General features: G+C 39.4%; 1 protein-coding gene across 5 annotated transcripts in view; it reads right to left on the minus strand.

Annotated features, from left to right (window-relative positions):
- Positions 1 to 17,072, minus strand: part of rgs19 (regulator of G protein signaling 19) — a 40,546-nt gene that overhangs the window by 7,379 nt on the left and 16,095 nt on the right. For all 5 annotated transcript variants that reach the window (XM_084720323.1, XM_084720324.1, XM_084720325.1 and 2 more), the window contains one exon: positions 1,383 to 1,555. In XM_084720323.1, the coding sequence (XP_084576449.1) occupies positions 1,383 to 1,555 (173 nt within the window). The remainder of the gene's footprint in view (positions 1 to 1,382; positions 1,556 to 17,072) is intronic.

Consider the following 17,072-nt stretch of genomic DNA (forward strand, 5'->3'; position numbering starts at 1 on the left):
TTTCCACCTACAAGTTTCTGATGCCGGTAACGATTGTTGCAAGCGAAAACAAGATAAAGCAGTTTCAGGAAAGGCTTAGTAAGCTGCTCCTTTACAGTTACATTAGACATATTCTGAAAACTTTCTGACTTCTGCACAGCAACAGTTTCTCATTCTGTACAGAGACAAGCACATGAAGCTACAGTACACTAGGAACTGTTTATAGAGCTGCAACTACAACAACAACTTGATAATTGATAATCGGTTTAACTTTTTAACAAAAAAATAAATAAATAAAAATAAATGTCATTTTGGGCTTTGGGAAACACTGATTAACATTTTTCACCATTTTATGATATTTTATGAACTAAACAACTAATCAATCAATTGATAAATTAAGTGACAGATTAATACATAGTGCACAATAACAGAATCCTGATCAATATTTGAACAGCAGTACCTCCTTTTACAGCTTGATCTGAGTTTCAGGAGGTTCCTTTGAAAAACGGAAACACACCAGTGGCCTCCTGGTGGCGCTCTTTCTTATATTACAGCTAAACAGTAAAGTAAATTATGTTTCTGAAAACATTTATAGCAAGACAGTGACAATGTAGCAACAGAATCTCAATCCATATTTGATCTATACTGTGTGGTTTGACCGTTGGATCTGAGTTTTTGTGAGAGATACGCTTACTGGGAATGATTTGTCAATCTCACAGTAGCCACAACCCCGAGCACACTCTGATTTATGTTTGTGATATTTTACTCTAAATGGGACCATAATTTACAAAATGAACATCATGCTGTACAGAAGACGACTTAAAACTACCAATTGCGACCACAAAACTAACTTTACTGAGGTCATAAATCAAGTGAGAAGTAGGTAATTTTCTCACAAGACTCCACACAATAAGACTTCTTTTTGCAACCAGTCAAGTCGCCCCCTGCTGGTCATTAGAAAGAATACAGGCATGTAGCTCCGTCCACTTATTCTACCGTCTACGTACCCAAAACAGAAGCATCCATCTTCAACAGAAAATAAAACCTGACTCAACCAGGTACTTGTGCCATTGTTGTTAATAAATAAACGAAACTCTTAAAACTCAGGAAGCAGACACACACAGATCATGAACACTGGTGACACACACTGCTGAAGGTTACTGACATAACAGAGAAGTTGTGGAGTCTCATTAAGCCTCACAGACATGGTGAAGTATATTAAAACACCGATAAGGCAGCTGTGTGTCTTTTACAGCTGTGTTATCAGGACCACAGCACCTTCAGAGAGAGACGCTCTGCAAGTGTGTGTTTGCTTACATTAGGGGTGCGTGTGTGTGCAAGTGTTGGTTTGTGTGTATTTGTCTGTGTGTGTGTGTGTGTGTGTGTGTGTGTGTGTCTCCTACCATGAGCAGCTGCAACAGCAGCACCAGCAGAAGCAGCAGGCGTTGGGCCGTTGGGAATTCTGGGTAGTGGTCATGCCCCGCCCCCCTCCCATCCCGCTCAGTGCAGACGTCTCGCTGCGACCTCCCCCCATGGCCAGCTCGCCCCCTCGCTCGGCCGGGATCGGACCTGTGTACTGCAGAGACAGAGAGAGAAAGATACTGTGATACTGTGGTGGAACATATATTCATATCCCTTCATTACTTAAAGGGCAGTTCCACTATTTTTAAACCTGGACCATATTATTACATATTTTTCAGGTCTAAAGGACTACTGGGTACAAAAGTCAGCATATGCAAAGTCGTGTTTAAGGACATACGTGTTCGCCAAGCACTTGTTTGTGAGTCTGACAATATTATGGAAATAAATATCAACAAAAAAAACTTTTCAGACAGCCCTTTCCAACAGAAAACTGAGCTTCAAAGCCACCAGATTCCTTTTAAAAAACAGCAATTTTATCTTGCAGAAATCCATACATGTAGTGAAGTTTTAACAAAAGATATGAATCTAAATTAAGTTATCACTACATTGACGTGTATTTCCAGTGAGGAACATGCTGTTATCACTTAATGACTATTTTTTTTTAGTTTTTTTAGTACAGAGGGCTGATAGAGAGCTGAACATTTTGATGTCACAGTGACACTGACGAACGAATGACCACGTCGTTATTTTATCCTACTGCGCAACTGTATGAAAATTAGTCAGAATTAGCGTACAAATTCTTGAGTTGCGGCCAAAAGCATTTTTTGTGAGGTCAAAGTGACCAGAGTGAGTACCAAATTTTAATCAGCTCATCCTTGAGTCTAAGTGGAGGTTTGTGCTGAATTTGAAGAAATTCCATCATGGCTTCCCTGAGATATCGCCGTCTCAAGACTGGAACAGACGTTTATACATACAGACGACAAGAACACATGATACCTCTGGCTTCAAAATAATCTTAGTTTAATTCTGTAAGTTAATATCCTGCAGTAAAGACAAAATATATAGTTTCGCCACCCAAATTTGTATTTATTTTTTGATCCCTAATTGACCTTTTTCATGATAGTCATATTATAGGATACACACAGGTGTTGCTAATCATACTAATGAAGGTCCTGTTCCATTTAGTGTAGCAAAGCCTTTCTGGTGAACCAACATGCAAGACTGCAGCAGCCAGACTCTGTTTGACCTGAATGGAACAGAGTTAATATTATCATTGATAACACCTGTGTTTGCCTGACTATTTTGTGTCAAAATGACTGCTGGGAATAAGAGCCTAGGTCTGTGTATTTTAAACATTACTACAGATCAGCCCTGACAAATCTCTGGAAAAGTTCAGTAAGAGGATTTTCAGGTCAGCCAAGTGGACATGAGGGGTGAAACTTAAGAAAACTACATGTTCCAACACAGAGTTTTTCTCTGAGTGTGTAGAAACCTGAACTCTGACAACAACGCTGCTGTTCGAGGCTAAAAATGGTCTTCACGTGATCCTCTTTGTTTACAGTAATCACACCAAGGTTGTACAGTTAATATGACAATCCAGCGTGTGTGTCAGTGTTTTAAAATGCTGCACGTAGCATGTTTGACTTTACATGTGATTGACGATGACGAGTTGACAGTGAAAGTAAAAAAAACACCTAAATAAATATCCTCAACGGGGTTAGTTGTTTTTTGGATTATATGTGATTAACTCCTTTGCCAACGTCAATCTATGTCCTGCCAGAGACCGATTAGGAAATACTGTCTCTTTGAAACGGGCAGCCTAATAATAATTTAATTGTAAATTGAGATGGGAGAGAGAGCAAAAGCAAGGAGCGGAGAAGAAAGAGAGATTTGTCAGCTGGAGGAAGAAGCACAAGCGGATTCCAGTAACTTTAAGGCAAAGTTGGGAGCAACTTCTTCCCAGTCAGAACAACATAAAACTGTTCATGTGATGTAACTTTAAATTCAGATTTAGTCCAAAAAAGGAGAGTTTGCAAAATAATGTTTCAGTCTTTGATTCTAGTGGATATTCTCTATTATCTTCTCAAACAGTGAGTAAGATTGGGAAGGGGGAGTTGAGATGGAAAAAAGAAAAAGCAGAGCTGTAGGGTTAAAAGGGGGAATAAATAAATTGTTAGAAATAAACAAAGCTAATGGACAGAGAGGAATAAAAAATGTTAGATGATAAAGGATGACAAAAAAGTTTGTAGAGTAAAAGAGGAAGAGAGAAAGAGGGAAACAAGGGATTTACAAATTTAGAGGGGGGGGGGGGGGGTATGGAAGAAGAGAGAGAGAGACAGAACCAGAGACAGACACACCGTGTAGAATAGAGGAAGTGAAAGAGAGCGGGTATGGAGACAGACCGGGCAATGTGATGCATCATGTGATTGAGCTGTGATCACACGCACAAACACACACAAAGATGATCAGACACACACACAATCCAATCCAAAGAATAAAACACAACTCCAGCTTCAGATTCATGGGACAGAAACGGTTAAAACACACGGCCGCGGCGGCAGATACACACACACTGCGCGGTCGCTCACAGTGTACATCATGTGCTCACACACCTATGCACAAAAAGACGGCAAATATACACAAACACGTAATGAAAAGGCACACACAGAGATATGCATAGCTCAAATAAAAGGTGCACTCAGTTGTACAAAGAAAAGTAAGCCATTGCACACACACGCACACAGTGCAGTGTGTGTGCAGATAATTCCATGCTGATGTTGTCATGAATAGATTGGATGCATTTGTTATTTTTACATTTCTCTAAAATGCTGAAGCTACTGCTCAGCTGACATTAGCCTCCAGCTGTCGACTGTGTGTGTGTGTGTGTGTGTCTGCCGGCACAGGAACAGAAGTCGGCTGCTGACGTGTGTGTGTGTGTTTGATGCCAACACTCCTGAGAGCGGGTGAATGTGGCAGAAAGAGTTGGTGATGCTGGTTAACACAGTAAATTAGTTAATGAAAGCACTAACCTGCAACATTTTCACGTGATTTTAAGTCTGCTGCCTGCAGTACAGGTCTGTTCAACAAGTGGACAGATACAAGAGACTGTCTGTAAATCAGGCTGGCATGTTTGTGATATGATAAATAAAACTATGGTAAATATCTACGACTTACTTTGAGACATCTGAACCATAGACTGTATGATCTAATTAGTAACATCTTTTTAAATGACCTATGTGCTGTGATTGGCTGCAACAGGAATCTAGCCACTCCGCAACCTGCCATTCGCTCGGTCAAGCCTCATGTTGCACTCTGGGCTGGCGGTAGAGCTGGAGGATTCTGAAAAAATATTTTTTTGATTGATATGCCAATTGCAATACGATTTGCAATATTAGAGGTAATAATTTCTACATCATTATTCTTATTTTGAATGAAAACAACCCTGTTAAAATAAAAAAACGGTATGATTTTTTTGCAGGAGTCTGTACCATATGAAGATGTTTTTTTTTAAGTCTGTAGAATCTGACAGGACATCTCTATGTCGTGACGTTCATTAATCTGAAAGTTTTTTGACAGACGTTTTGCCTTGAACAAATATTGCACCTCCTGTGATTTGAAATTTGCAGAAAGCCATACTGTGGTTTTGATAAAATTTTGATTCATTGTGCAGCGCTAGCTGGCGGGCCACAGGGAAACACCTGTTAGCTGAGCTAACAAGCTTCAAAATGTCTCTCTCTGAGCTAGAAACATAAAGTCGATTGTGCCAATTTAAGAGCAACTAGACAAATAATTATTTACTTTGTCAACCAAAGTTCAGGACATGATTAGTCAAAGTCTCCAGTTTTTCTAAATGCCTACAAAAAACAGACCTAAGTGGATAAGTAGAAGTTGAGCTGAAAATAGTCATTATTTGCAGCCTTAAAAACACAACATTAATAATAGATTAATCGGTTGATTGCTTTCTTAATCAATCAATTAGTTTTTTGGTCCATAAATTGTCTGAAAATGGTGAAAAGAAAAAAAAAAAAAAAAAGCTGATCAAAGCTCAAGAAAATGTCCTCAAAATGTCCTGTCTTGTTTTGCATTTTTACTTTTAAAAAATGACTCAAAACGATTAATTGATTATCAAAATAGATGCAGATTAATTTGATTAATAATAGATTGTGTTGATTGTGAAAGTGTTGAAGTGTTTTATATTTGTTGTTAAGTTTATTAGTTTGTCCAGCTGTTCTTTCCTTTGTCTTTCAATAATTGATCGATTGAAGACAAAAATGGTGAAATTTCCACCCAGTGAAGCATTTTTTCACTAGAGGCACACAGTGCATGGCAATATATCTTTCTTTATTTTAAAATGGTAATCCTACTAGTGATCCCCATTTTTACTGAATCTATCTGTAATCTGATTGTCTTTTTTATCTGTAACTGTAATGGGATACCGTTACCTTTTTTTGTATCCGTATTACCTCCTGTTACATGTAATCCATTACTCACAAATTGTCATTGTTCTAAAAAAGTAAACTTTTTAACTCAGATTTTATGCATGAGCTGGTCTTACTTGGTGTCACACAGATACGACTGAATATTCTGGTCACTGGGACAAACTGCCAGCAAGGCTGAAACACCACAACACGTCCAGCTCACTTATTCCACGCACTGAGTGATAGATACTAGCTGATCAGACGCTGACTAAGACTCTTTTTCAGTTTTATAGTCACTCTCATGTGAAGTGACCGTAATACTGAAAAACAAAGAAAAGAAAACCAACTTACAAGGTTAACGTAAACTGTTTTTTTTTCTCTGTTAATGTGTGTTTGAGCAAGGCAGCCAACTGTGGTGCTGCTGACAGCTGTATGGTGTATGTGAGTCTGCTGAAACACACACAAAATACACACACACACACACACACACGCACACTGTACTGATGTCACAGTTTACCTTCGCTGTCAGAGCAAAGACAGAAGAACACTCCCTTCCTCTCTTTTATCACCCGCCCCATCTTTTATAACACAGAGCTATCACGTTTCTACTTGTGTGTGTGTGTGTGTGTGTGTGTGTGTGTGTGTGTGTGTGTGAGTGTGTGAGTGTGTGAGTGTGTGAGAGAGAGAGAGAGAGAGAGAGAGAGAGAGAGAGAGAGAGAGAGAGAGAGAGAGAGAGAGTGTGTGTGGTGTATTTCGGTCTGTCTGAGTAGCTGTGAAAAGGAAAGTCTGTACAAAAGTTTGTGCATGAATTCATATTGTATAGAGGTGTTGACTGTACACGGGAAAGTTCATTTCCAGTTCAGCTCAAAGAAAGAAAAGAGACAAAAACCCGTTAAAGAAAGAAAGAAAGACAAAGAAGTTAATGTGTACAGTTCCTTTAGAACAGATGTCTCACTTCCTCTTTTGATCCACGTGAATTTGTGTGTGTGTGTGTGTGTGTTTAACAGGATTTGGGTCGGAGTGTTAATCTGATTAAGCTCGATGACATTAGAAAGACTTAGAAATCACACACACTCACACACTGCACAGTTCACTTCCTTGTCATCTGAACTCCATCTCTGTAAAAAAAAATTTAACCTTTATTTATCCTGGTAAGGCTGACAGAGCCCACATGTTGCACACCCTATTACACACACACACACACACACACACACACACACACGTTTACTTCCAGAAGACTTATCCTAACCCTACTGATAACCACTACTTGCATAACCTTAACAGAGTAATATGTGATATATTTGCCGTATTCAACCGTAACATGACCATGATATGTCATGAGAGAGAGGACACATGCTTAACTGAAATTCCAGCTATGACGTGACAAGCCAGCATGTCCTCCTTTGACATTTCCATTCTGGCTCGCAACAACTGTTTTGTTTGCCCGTTTTACATTTATTAGAGTTCAAATTGATGCCGAACATTTGCCGAATGAGTATGTGTCTGTTTATGAGTCGTAAGAAATCATTAATAATCTTTTAGAAGGAGTAGATGTTTATAAGGGTTAAATTGAGCAAAATGTTAATGGAGTTTGGCAGGCAGTGAGACAGGCAGTCGCTGAACTCCAACTCCAGAGTATTTTCAGAGCAGTGGGCTTTTGTTTTCAGGATAACGAACTAGTGACAGTTAGAAACAGGACTCATTATCGCTTGTCAGTGTCAAAATATAATGTTGTGCTTTAATAAAAGGTTTTAAGTGTATTTTTTACCATTATATTAACAGATCCATTCCAGTAAATAATTTCTAGTGAGAAACATGCTGTTTTTTTTTACTTTTGTAACATGTCATCATTTTATCATCTTAGAAATTTGTGTGACATGCTGTCTTAATTGTGTGTATGAATACTTGAATTATAGCCAAGAACATGCTTTGTGAGGTAACGGTGACTTTGACAGTTCAGTTCATCGTGGAGTCCAAGTGGACGTTAAGGTTGGGTGATATACTGTCCATCATCAGCCCATCAACCAGCAACCGGTGATATATTCGCCCCAATAAACAAAGTGAACTCACAAAGTGTCAAGAAATTAAAACATTCTCACACCTATTTTCCTTTTTGAACAAAGAAACACAACCGTACACCTTCTGAGTTTCTCTCTTTCACCAAACTAAGTCAAGCTTAACTGTCTTGTTAATACCTCGGAAAACACGCTTCATTAAAACTCGACAGAAAAACATGTAAATGTCCACTCCTCCTGCAATCGCTCCTCACCCAGCTCAGAGCATCCGTGGTCTGGCTGAGTGGGTGTGCACTGTGCCACTGGATGAGAGCGCTGCAGCTGTCACTTTGCAGATGATTACATTAGCGAAATAAAATGACAAAAACGCCAAAAAAAATGCCGATGGATTCAGCTGTTGTTGATCACCCAACCCTAGTTGATGTTTGTGCTCAGTTTGAAGGAATTTCCCCAAGGTGTTCTTGAGATATCACGTTTATGACAATGGGACGGACATGAGGTCACAGTGACGTTGAACTTTGACCTCTGGCCACCAAAATCTAATCAGGTAATCCCTCAGTTCAAGTGGGTATTTGTGCCAGATGTTAACAGGCATTCTTAAGCTATTGTGTTGACGAGAACGGGACGCAAGTAGAGACGGACAACCTGAAAACACAAAGCCTCGGGCGAAGGCTGTTGCTGCCACGGAGGCATGCAAAGGGATCCAACCTATTATATGTAAAGTTCATGGCTCACATATTTCTCCTTCAACTTAAGTTTAAGCACCGACTCCAAAAATCGGTGTTATTCTAAGTGGGGACATTAATTTTGTCCTCATGTGCACCACCAGCCACCCCCAATTAACTGGTCTTGAGTTTGAAATGCGTCCCCTAAAATAACTGAGGTCACACTCGCACAACCCAAATTGACCAGTCAGGAGTATAAATGTGTTTTTAAGGCTGCCTGTTACTGAAGGAAAGAGGAAACTCCACTGTGATCACCTGCTTTGTGCTGCACTAGTTTGCCAGTTCACCATCTCCGAATGCTTTGGCAGCACAGATGGACGCCAATACAGCAAGATGAAATTTAAATTCACAGAGACACTGCCAGGGCTTTTCTGTGCTGCATGTACATCTACCAGCACAAACACACACACACAGACGCTCACAGCTGCACCTGCCAGCAGGGTTTAAGTAATTAAGCGCTCATTTTAAGTATTAATCTGAGAGATTACTGCTCCGTAATCTCACCACCAGATCACCAACAGCCCTCAGTGAGCTATGTGTGTGTGTGTGTGTGTGTGTGTGTGTGTGTGTGTGTGTGTGTGTGAGACAGAGAGGTGGCAGGCACACTGACAGATCAAGAGACAGAGGGATGAGATGAAAGGAGAGGAAGAGAGTAAAAGAGTGACTGTCTGCTCTGTCTTTTAAACTCTTAAGATTATTGACATTTTAATGCATTTGTAGAATACAACAGAGCTGCAATAATTAATCAACTTTAAATTAACTGACAACTATTTTGATAAGGATTTAAATGTCTTTCTTTAACACAAATAAAGTCCAAATTCTGTGATTTCAGTTTATCAGATGTGAATATTTTATGGTTTCTTTAGTCTTCTATGACAGTAAATTGAGGTCTTTGGGTTGTGGACAAAACAAGACATTTAAGGACGTCGTATTGGGCTTTGGGAAACAGTGATCAACATTTTTCACCATTTTAATGGGAAAAACAACTAATCAATTAGTCAAGAAAATAAATGACACATCAATGGTCAATAAAAATAATCAGCCCTGGAATACAACATATCAGACTGAGGTGTAAAGCTTATAAAAGCAGTGAAACAAGTTGTGATTGCTTGTGTTGGGCCAATGGATGATGCCACCGTCCATTTCAATGACTGATTTCAAAGCTCACTGTATTTGAAGTAGTGTGTCCCCTCAGAGTTGCCATAGAGTTCTGTTTCTGACAGGTGGGAGAGAAAATAATTAGAAGCTGTTGCTGTCATGTTTAATATTTTCTTTTGTTAAAAACACAACTAAGTTACAACATTGGTGCGAAGACGAAGACCATTATAGACCCAGCAGCGATATCATCATCCATCGTATGGCGTAAGCACATTTGCCCCGATGGCCCCTGGATGTTTTTAAATCAGCACAGTTGGACAGATGACAGTTCATTTCAGCTGCATTTAAAATACAATTTGCTGATTGTGGACTGTGATTAACGGCTTCAAATGGCTCTAAATGCACACAGTACTTTTCCTGTCAGTGTTTTACATCATCATTTAATAAATTCTGCTCAATTTTAACTGTGTTCTGAGTGTTTCTTTACTGTTACACTAGTCGAATAGTCTGAATTAAATTTTGCCTTTAATCAACAGGAAAATTAGTCACCAGGAACGTCCCTAGTTGGTGAGTATGCATGGAAGTGAAAACAGTGCCCTATTTAAGAATATTTTAACTTGTTAATATTATAACATTTTGGCCAACTAGTAGATAGAGCAAGTGAAAGCATCAGTTTTGCAACATGTGCCACCTTCAGGAAACCACTGCAACAACTACAGCTGCTGTTTGTGCATGTGTATGTGTGGGTGTTCAGGTTTAATATTTTACACTACAGAACCCTAAAACGTAAGAGTTTTGTTAACTGTAGCATATTTTTTTTTGCCAAGAGGAGTACAGAGTTCACTTTTCAGTGAGGGTCATCGAGTACAAAGGACTCATTAGGAGGGGACCCTCACCAGATTCTTTTATTTCTCCACAATAAATAGACAGTACAAGGAGGCTGACTAAGTTCTTTCATTCATTTATTCTTCTGTGCTCGGTGTCTACCTGTTGCATGCCGCTCTGCAAACAGTCCAACTGCTTTGATTTGATAGGGGTCTGTTCAGCTTTTGCATACCAATTTGCTGGAATAAAAGACAAATATATGATGTATTTATTTTATTGGTTTCTGCAACAACACCACTCCAGCCAGTATGTTCTCTTTTGAAATTTCCAACTTGCTGCAATATTTTGAATTTGGACTGTGCCCATTTTTAAATGCGAGGGTGTTACATATTTATTTAAATATTTAACTGTATCACTTTTTACTTCCGCATGATCTCGTTTCAGCTGATTCATACACCTTAATTATCAAGGTTTTTATTTATTCTTAAGGTGGAGGGTGTTGACACTTTTATGTAGGTTTCTCATAGACGTTCTTTGTGTCTGGGAGCTTTTATTTCAGTTTGTTCACACACGCTAAAATTCCTCAGAATTCTGTGGAGAACACACCCTATTTTGGCAAGAATTCCCAGAAAATAACAGGATCTAATTTCCACCAAATTCCATTAATGCAGTTTTGCTTTTATGGAATTCAGGAATTTAAAAACATCCGACACTTCATATGTACTCCCTTTAGGCCTTCAGGCATTATTACATAACTGGGACTGAGTGGTTCACTTCCAACGTACTGTCTGTCTGTTCTCTCATGTTTCATCACTGATCTATATTTTTGCGGGAATGAAGTCACAAGACAAATTACAAAAGCCCTTGTGTGAAAAAACACCTGTGTGTCTCTACTAACAGAGTCAGTAACTTTGGCTGAAACTGGAGCAACATGTCTTAAAAATACTATCTAGATTTATCACCTAATGTAAGCCAATACAATATAGAGCAATGCAGCTGGATAAGCCAGTACCAGCTCATAATTTATTAGCCCTAATATTTATTGCGCATCCCTCCTGATAATCAGTACAACAGCACTCCCGCTCGTGTGATAATGCTTTAATGAAAAATAACTGAAATGTGTGACAAAGCTAAAGTTTTGATGACTACTTGTTTTGGAGAAAGTATATTAGTGTCAGGATATACGATAGTCCTGTGTGATCATACATGTGAGCACACGTATACACAAAACACACCAGCACACACACGCTAAATATTCCTGGGACCCTCCTGTTTTGGAGAGAATTCCCTGAAAATACCGGGATCGCAATTCCCTGGCCCCGGATCAAATCAAGACATTCCTACTCAACACAAAATAATAGATAATGATCTTTACTTCAGCTCACACTGGTTAGCTGTTTCTTTTCACTCGCTCATTTTCAACAAATCAGACTAATGCAACACTACTTTTGTGGGACTGAGGTATATAAACAGGCAAAATCCCACGTTACATATCACACTTCTTTTACTCCTTCAGGCAATATTGTCTCACCAGGAGTGAGGGGTGAGGGGTCCGTTTCTAATGAACTGCCTGTCATGTTCTCACATTCCGTCACTTATTTATATTTTTGTGGGCGTGATCGCAGTGAAGTCACAACACTAAAACAAACCCTCAGGTGAGGAAACACCTGTGTGTCTCCACTAACAGAGACTTCACCCTTGGCTGGGTCATATGGCCTGCAAATAATGTCTCAATATTTTTACATATAACATCGATATTAACAGTTTCTGTAAAATATACTGTAAATTCTGAAATAGTAAAAACATATGATGATCTTACAGAATATGATGCATTGCTCTACATTAATATTTTTTTTACCAAAAACCTCAATACTGCAAAAATAGTGTAAGGAAGACAATTGGTGCTTTTATAGAATTTTAATACAATGAGATTTTTGATAAATAATCATCAGCAATGTGGATATAATGACCAAGTGGTTGCAGCAAATAATGAAACAGCTGCAACAGTCCCTTTACTGTAATACAACCAGGAAAACACAACACTTATGCCATAACCTGCGACAATATCTAGTCTCATATCAGAACAGCAATACATCACTGATATGTTGGAACTTGAAGATTTCAGCAAATAATCAGTTAATCATTTTCTTAGATCAATCAGTTGAGTATCAGCCATATTCTCTGAAAACCTCAGGACCAAAACCCATCATCTTGATTTGTCTGACAAACAGCAAAAATCGAAAAGATACTGAATATAAAAAACTGAAACACAGAAAAGGCAACCGAGATACTGGAACAAGACAGTTTTTGCTTGAATAAACCACTTTAACTATTAATAAATTCAATCCTTGGCACAACAGATCTACCACACAGTTCAGAACTCTGCTTTTTATGTTGGTTAATTCTGTTGACCAATCAATGCCAGTCAAATCAGATTTGGCTGTTCATTATGAAGAACAGTCTTTTTTTTTGTCACTCCATGCCACACTAAACCTCTAGCATATATCAGTCTTAGTGCCTTTTTTGCCATCTGTGCTGTAAAAACATGAGATTTCCACACAGTCAGATAAAGTAAAAGTGTGTGTCCTGCTCATACACGCTTCAACGTTAATGACTTTTTCTTTTCTTGCCCGGTCAGGCAAGTGGGTCAGAAATGCACTTGCCTGAAATCAATTTTTACTTGCCCCTGTACAGACTGTACAAACAACAAAGACTAGAGTCAATTGTCATGTTCAGTCTGCATCTATTATTCCTATTAAATGACAGAAAACAGTGGATGTCCATCCAAGGTGATGACTGGGTTTTAAACTGACTAAAGGAGACATTTCAAAAGATACTCAGTTTAATATGATAAATGCCTATGAAAAGTGGAAAATCTCCTCATATCATATCATATTTGAAAGGCTGAAAACAGCATTTTTTGCATAAAAATTTACTTCAACAATTATCTTTTTTACCACTTGTGCAGTCAGGCTAACCTGGCACACCACAAAGTTTGTTACACAGGTTCATCTGGGAAGTCGTCCTTCCAAACAGATTAGAAAAGGGCACTGGTGTCACAACCAAAACCGCACCTGTAGCTATCAGTAACAGTAACTCCCTCCTAGGATGCTGATTGGCTGCACCACCTTTGGTGCGGACACAAACTTCAAGCCTGGCAAGATGGATTCTTGCGAGGTAATGGTCGGGCAAGTGAGCTGCCAGATTTACTAACCCGTCATGGCAATCCTTGTTGATGAGCCCTGTAAAGTTCAATTATAAAATCCTAGCACACCCTGGTCCATCTCTGCTGGGCTGCTGACGGCGCTGTCAGCTGAAGAGCCGATCGCAGCGGACGCCAGAGGAGGTCATACCTCTGTTTGCTTCAAAAATGGTTCAGCTGACTTCACTGAGATTCATCACCGGTGCAGAGAGCATCAAAGCAGCGGCTGCCCTGTCTCACTCTCTCTGGCGTCACACTGCCCTCTTTTTATCACGCTTCTTCCATCACAGTCAGTTCTATGGTTTGTGGTCATTTTGAGTTTGTAAAGTTTACAGCCAGCCGTGTTCTTGCATTGGTCTGCGTCCAGACAAAATGGGTGTTGACTCGACTGATGACTTGATTTATCAAATTTGAGGGCCGTATTTGCTTAGCAAACATCTTATTTTCAGCTCTAGATGAATGGAGGCTAAAAAACGTTAATCTTAAAATTCTCAGCTATGGTTCCTTTAGTTACTGTCGCCACTGCTTCAATTTTCCCTTATTTTTAAAGTAAACTTCCTCAGCCTAAGCTGACCAATGTTCCAGTGTGTTTCTGTTCAGGTCAGTGGTAACTTTGCAACTTTAAAGGCTGTGTGAACTCAGTGTTGTCTGGTTGATTTACAGATGTAATTTCTGTTTGTGATTCTTGTGTCCTTTTTCCCCCCTAGTCATTCTTACAAACAATACAGGTGAATGTTTGTGAGTCATACCACAGATCCGGTGCAGGAAGACAGAAAAATGTTTTATGGAGGAGAGGAGCTTCTGCAAACTCCTGTTCCGACATGTTAAACACTGCCAAAGCTTCACTAATGCACTGTTTAACATGCACACACACACACACACACACACACACACACACACACACACACACACACACACACACACACTTTATACTGTATTCTCCTCTCCTCTCTCTCTTGATCTGTCTCTCTTCATTTACTCTTTCTTTGAAAATGTCACACACTCACTTGCCTTCACACTAAAACTCTTTCTTCTCTTACAGCGGTCTCACACACACACATACACGCAGAGTAAGTGGGTCTATAAATCCAGCCTAACAGCTCTGTAGTGACAGATTCAAGGTTTTTCACCAGAGGGCTGCGCTGACAAACCATATTAGCTCCCAAATTCATCTCCTCTCCTCTCCTTATATGGACACACACACACACACACACACACACACTGGATTCACACAATCAAGCTACAACCTCTTACACGTGTTTTCAAACTAAAAGTACACAAACACACTGTGATGCACACAATTGCAACAGCATGCACGTGTCCATTTACAGTAACACCACAACCACACACAACACACACACACACACAACACCACAACCACCATACAAGCTGCAACACGCCAATTTCAAGAGGATCTCCCTAAACCAAGTTCACATCCCACTAAAGGACTTTAAACATAATTTCCATGCAAAATGAGACAAAAGACACATACAAAGACACTTTTTGTGTCAAAGTTAAATATGTAAGTATTCACAGTTCAAGAGTAAGATAGTATTCAGGACACAGTTTTTACTGAATACCACTTTTAAGTGCTCTGGGCACTTCAAGAAATTCTGTTCACCTCACCCTCATTGTAAATCATAAATCCAAGAGACAAATCGAAGAGAAATTCAATCCCCATGGCTGCGCACCACCAACAGGTAACTGTTGACCCAACAAGGTCTTCTTGTTGTCAGTTCACAGGTTTGATCCCAGCAGTGGATAATAAGTATGTGTCCATCAACAGCCACATTTCCTGTTGTCAGAGATGTTCAGATATCTCTTCTTCCCGATTCTGTTACCTGGACTTTGCATATCAGGCCAATACCATGTAGCAAATCATTTTTTAAAAAAAAATCTGAGTTCAATCCACTCAGTAAAAAATCAGCTTGGTGTTGCAACCCCAAAACAGTCCAGTCCAATCCAGTTCACAATCACAAAAGAAAGACAACTCAAAAAGTCCAAAGGTTTTACCTCAGATCCCTACAAAAACAAACCAAATCAGGAAATAAATACTGACTATATTCACAGTTCAGTAACGGATCATCTACAACATACGCTTACAGTCAGTAACTTAGTTAAGTCAGGTTTGCAGCATCGGCTTTAGCTCCTCTAAGATGCTCGCAACTCCTGGAGAAACTCCAACTGGGAATTATACAATCCACTGGATTATTTCTCTTCCGGACACAGACCCAAGAGACCTTCAGCTGGCTACAATAACGCGGACTTTCCAATATCATCTGATACCGAGATAAAGCTGAAGTTTATCTCCTCCAGTGATCATAAAATTTGGCAGGATAGGGTACGTTGCTGGGAAGTACCAGGGTGCAGTTCCCAGGTTAATAGATTACATGGTATTGAACTGATTGCATACTGACTGATACCCAATCCTGCATTCTGGGTTAGACGGGATTTTCCAACGCTGGTATCGGTATCAAAACAACCCTATCTACCCTATCAACCTGCTCATTCTCTGGCGACACCTCCAGACAAGAGAAGCCTCAGCGGAGGGTCTAAAAACCGAAAAAGAACGAAACCAGATGTCAAACACCAAATGACAGAGCTGTGGTCAGTGGTCAGATCACACCTCCAACACATTTACATGCTGTCACTTGCAGTCTGTTGACTACAAATTGCCTTACGGGAATATGGGTTCACAAAATTCTTGAAAGACAAGAGGAGTTCGGAGTATCCAACACTAACAAGACAAAATTTATCCCCAAACTTTCGAATGAGTCAGAATAAATTTTATGGTATCTTGGCAATCCTAAAGGAGGACATCAGTCAAGGCCAAACCAGTGAAAGCACCATTAACAGTTTGGCAGTATGTTTCCATAAGACAGATTTAGGTTTAAAGACAGTTTTATGTGTAATTTGCAGCCTAATATCAGTTCAGATAAACGCTTCATAAGTTTTGATTGGCTGTTAGGGTTTCTGTCGTTCATCAAATCATTCTGAAAGTGATCCCAACACTATCGATCACCACTGCTGTTGCTCTTATAGTTGTGGCGTGGACTCCGCCATCCACTTGAGTTAGAACCAGTATTGGTAAAGTTATTGTTCTTGGTGTAGACGACTCTCAACAGTTACACTAAGTTTTGGAACTGGTCCAGAAGATCCCATCAGTTGTGAAATGGTCTGCAATGGGTGCAATTAAACCCTTGGGGGCAAATGATCTCATCAAAGGTTTAGGTAGGATACAAACTAAACATTTAAAACACCAAATTTATGCAATATGTAAAAATAGAGCCCAGGTTTAAAAGCACTTTACATTACATTTTCCATTGGTAACAGCCACCATTGGCAGAATTTTAGATCAAGAGGCCATACAGTGAGTTTAGTAGAATAATCGATGAGTTGATTGACAGAAAACTCAACTCAACAAATTTAAAGACAAATTAATTGTTTA

The sequence above is a fragment of the Lutjanus erythropterus genome, chromosome 6, assembly GCF_056507025.1.
Source record: "Lutjanus erythropterus isolate fLutEry1 chromosome 6, fLutEry1.hap2, whole genome shotgun sequence".
NCBI lineage: Eukaryota > Metazoa > Chordata > Actinopteri > Lutjaniformes > Lutjanidae > Lutjanus > Lutjanus erythropterus.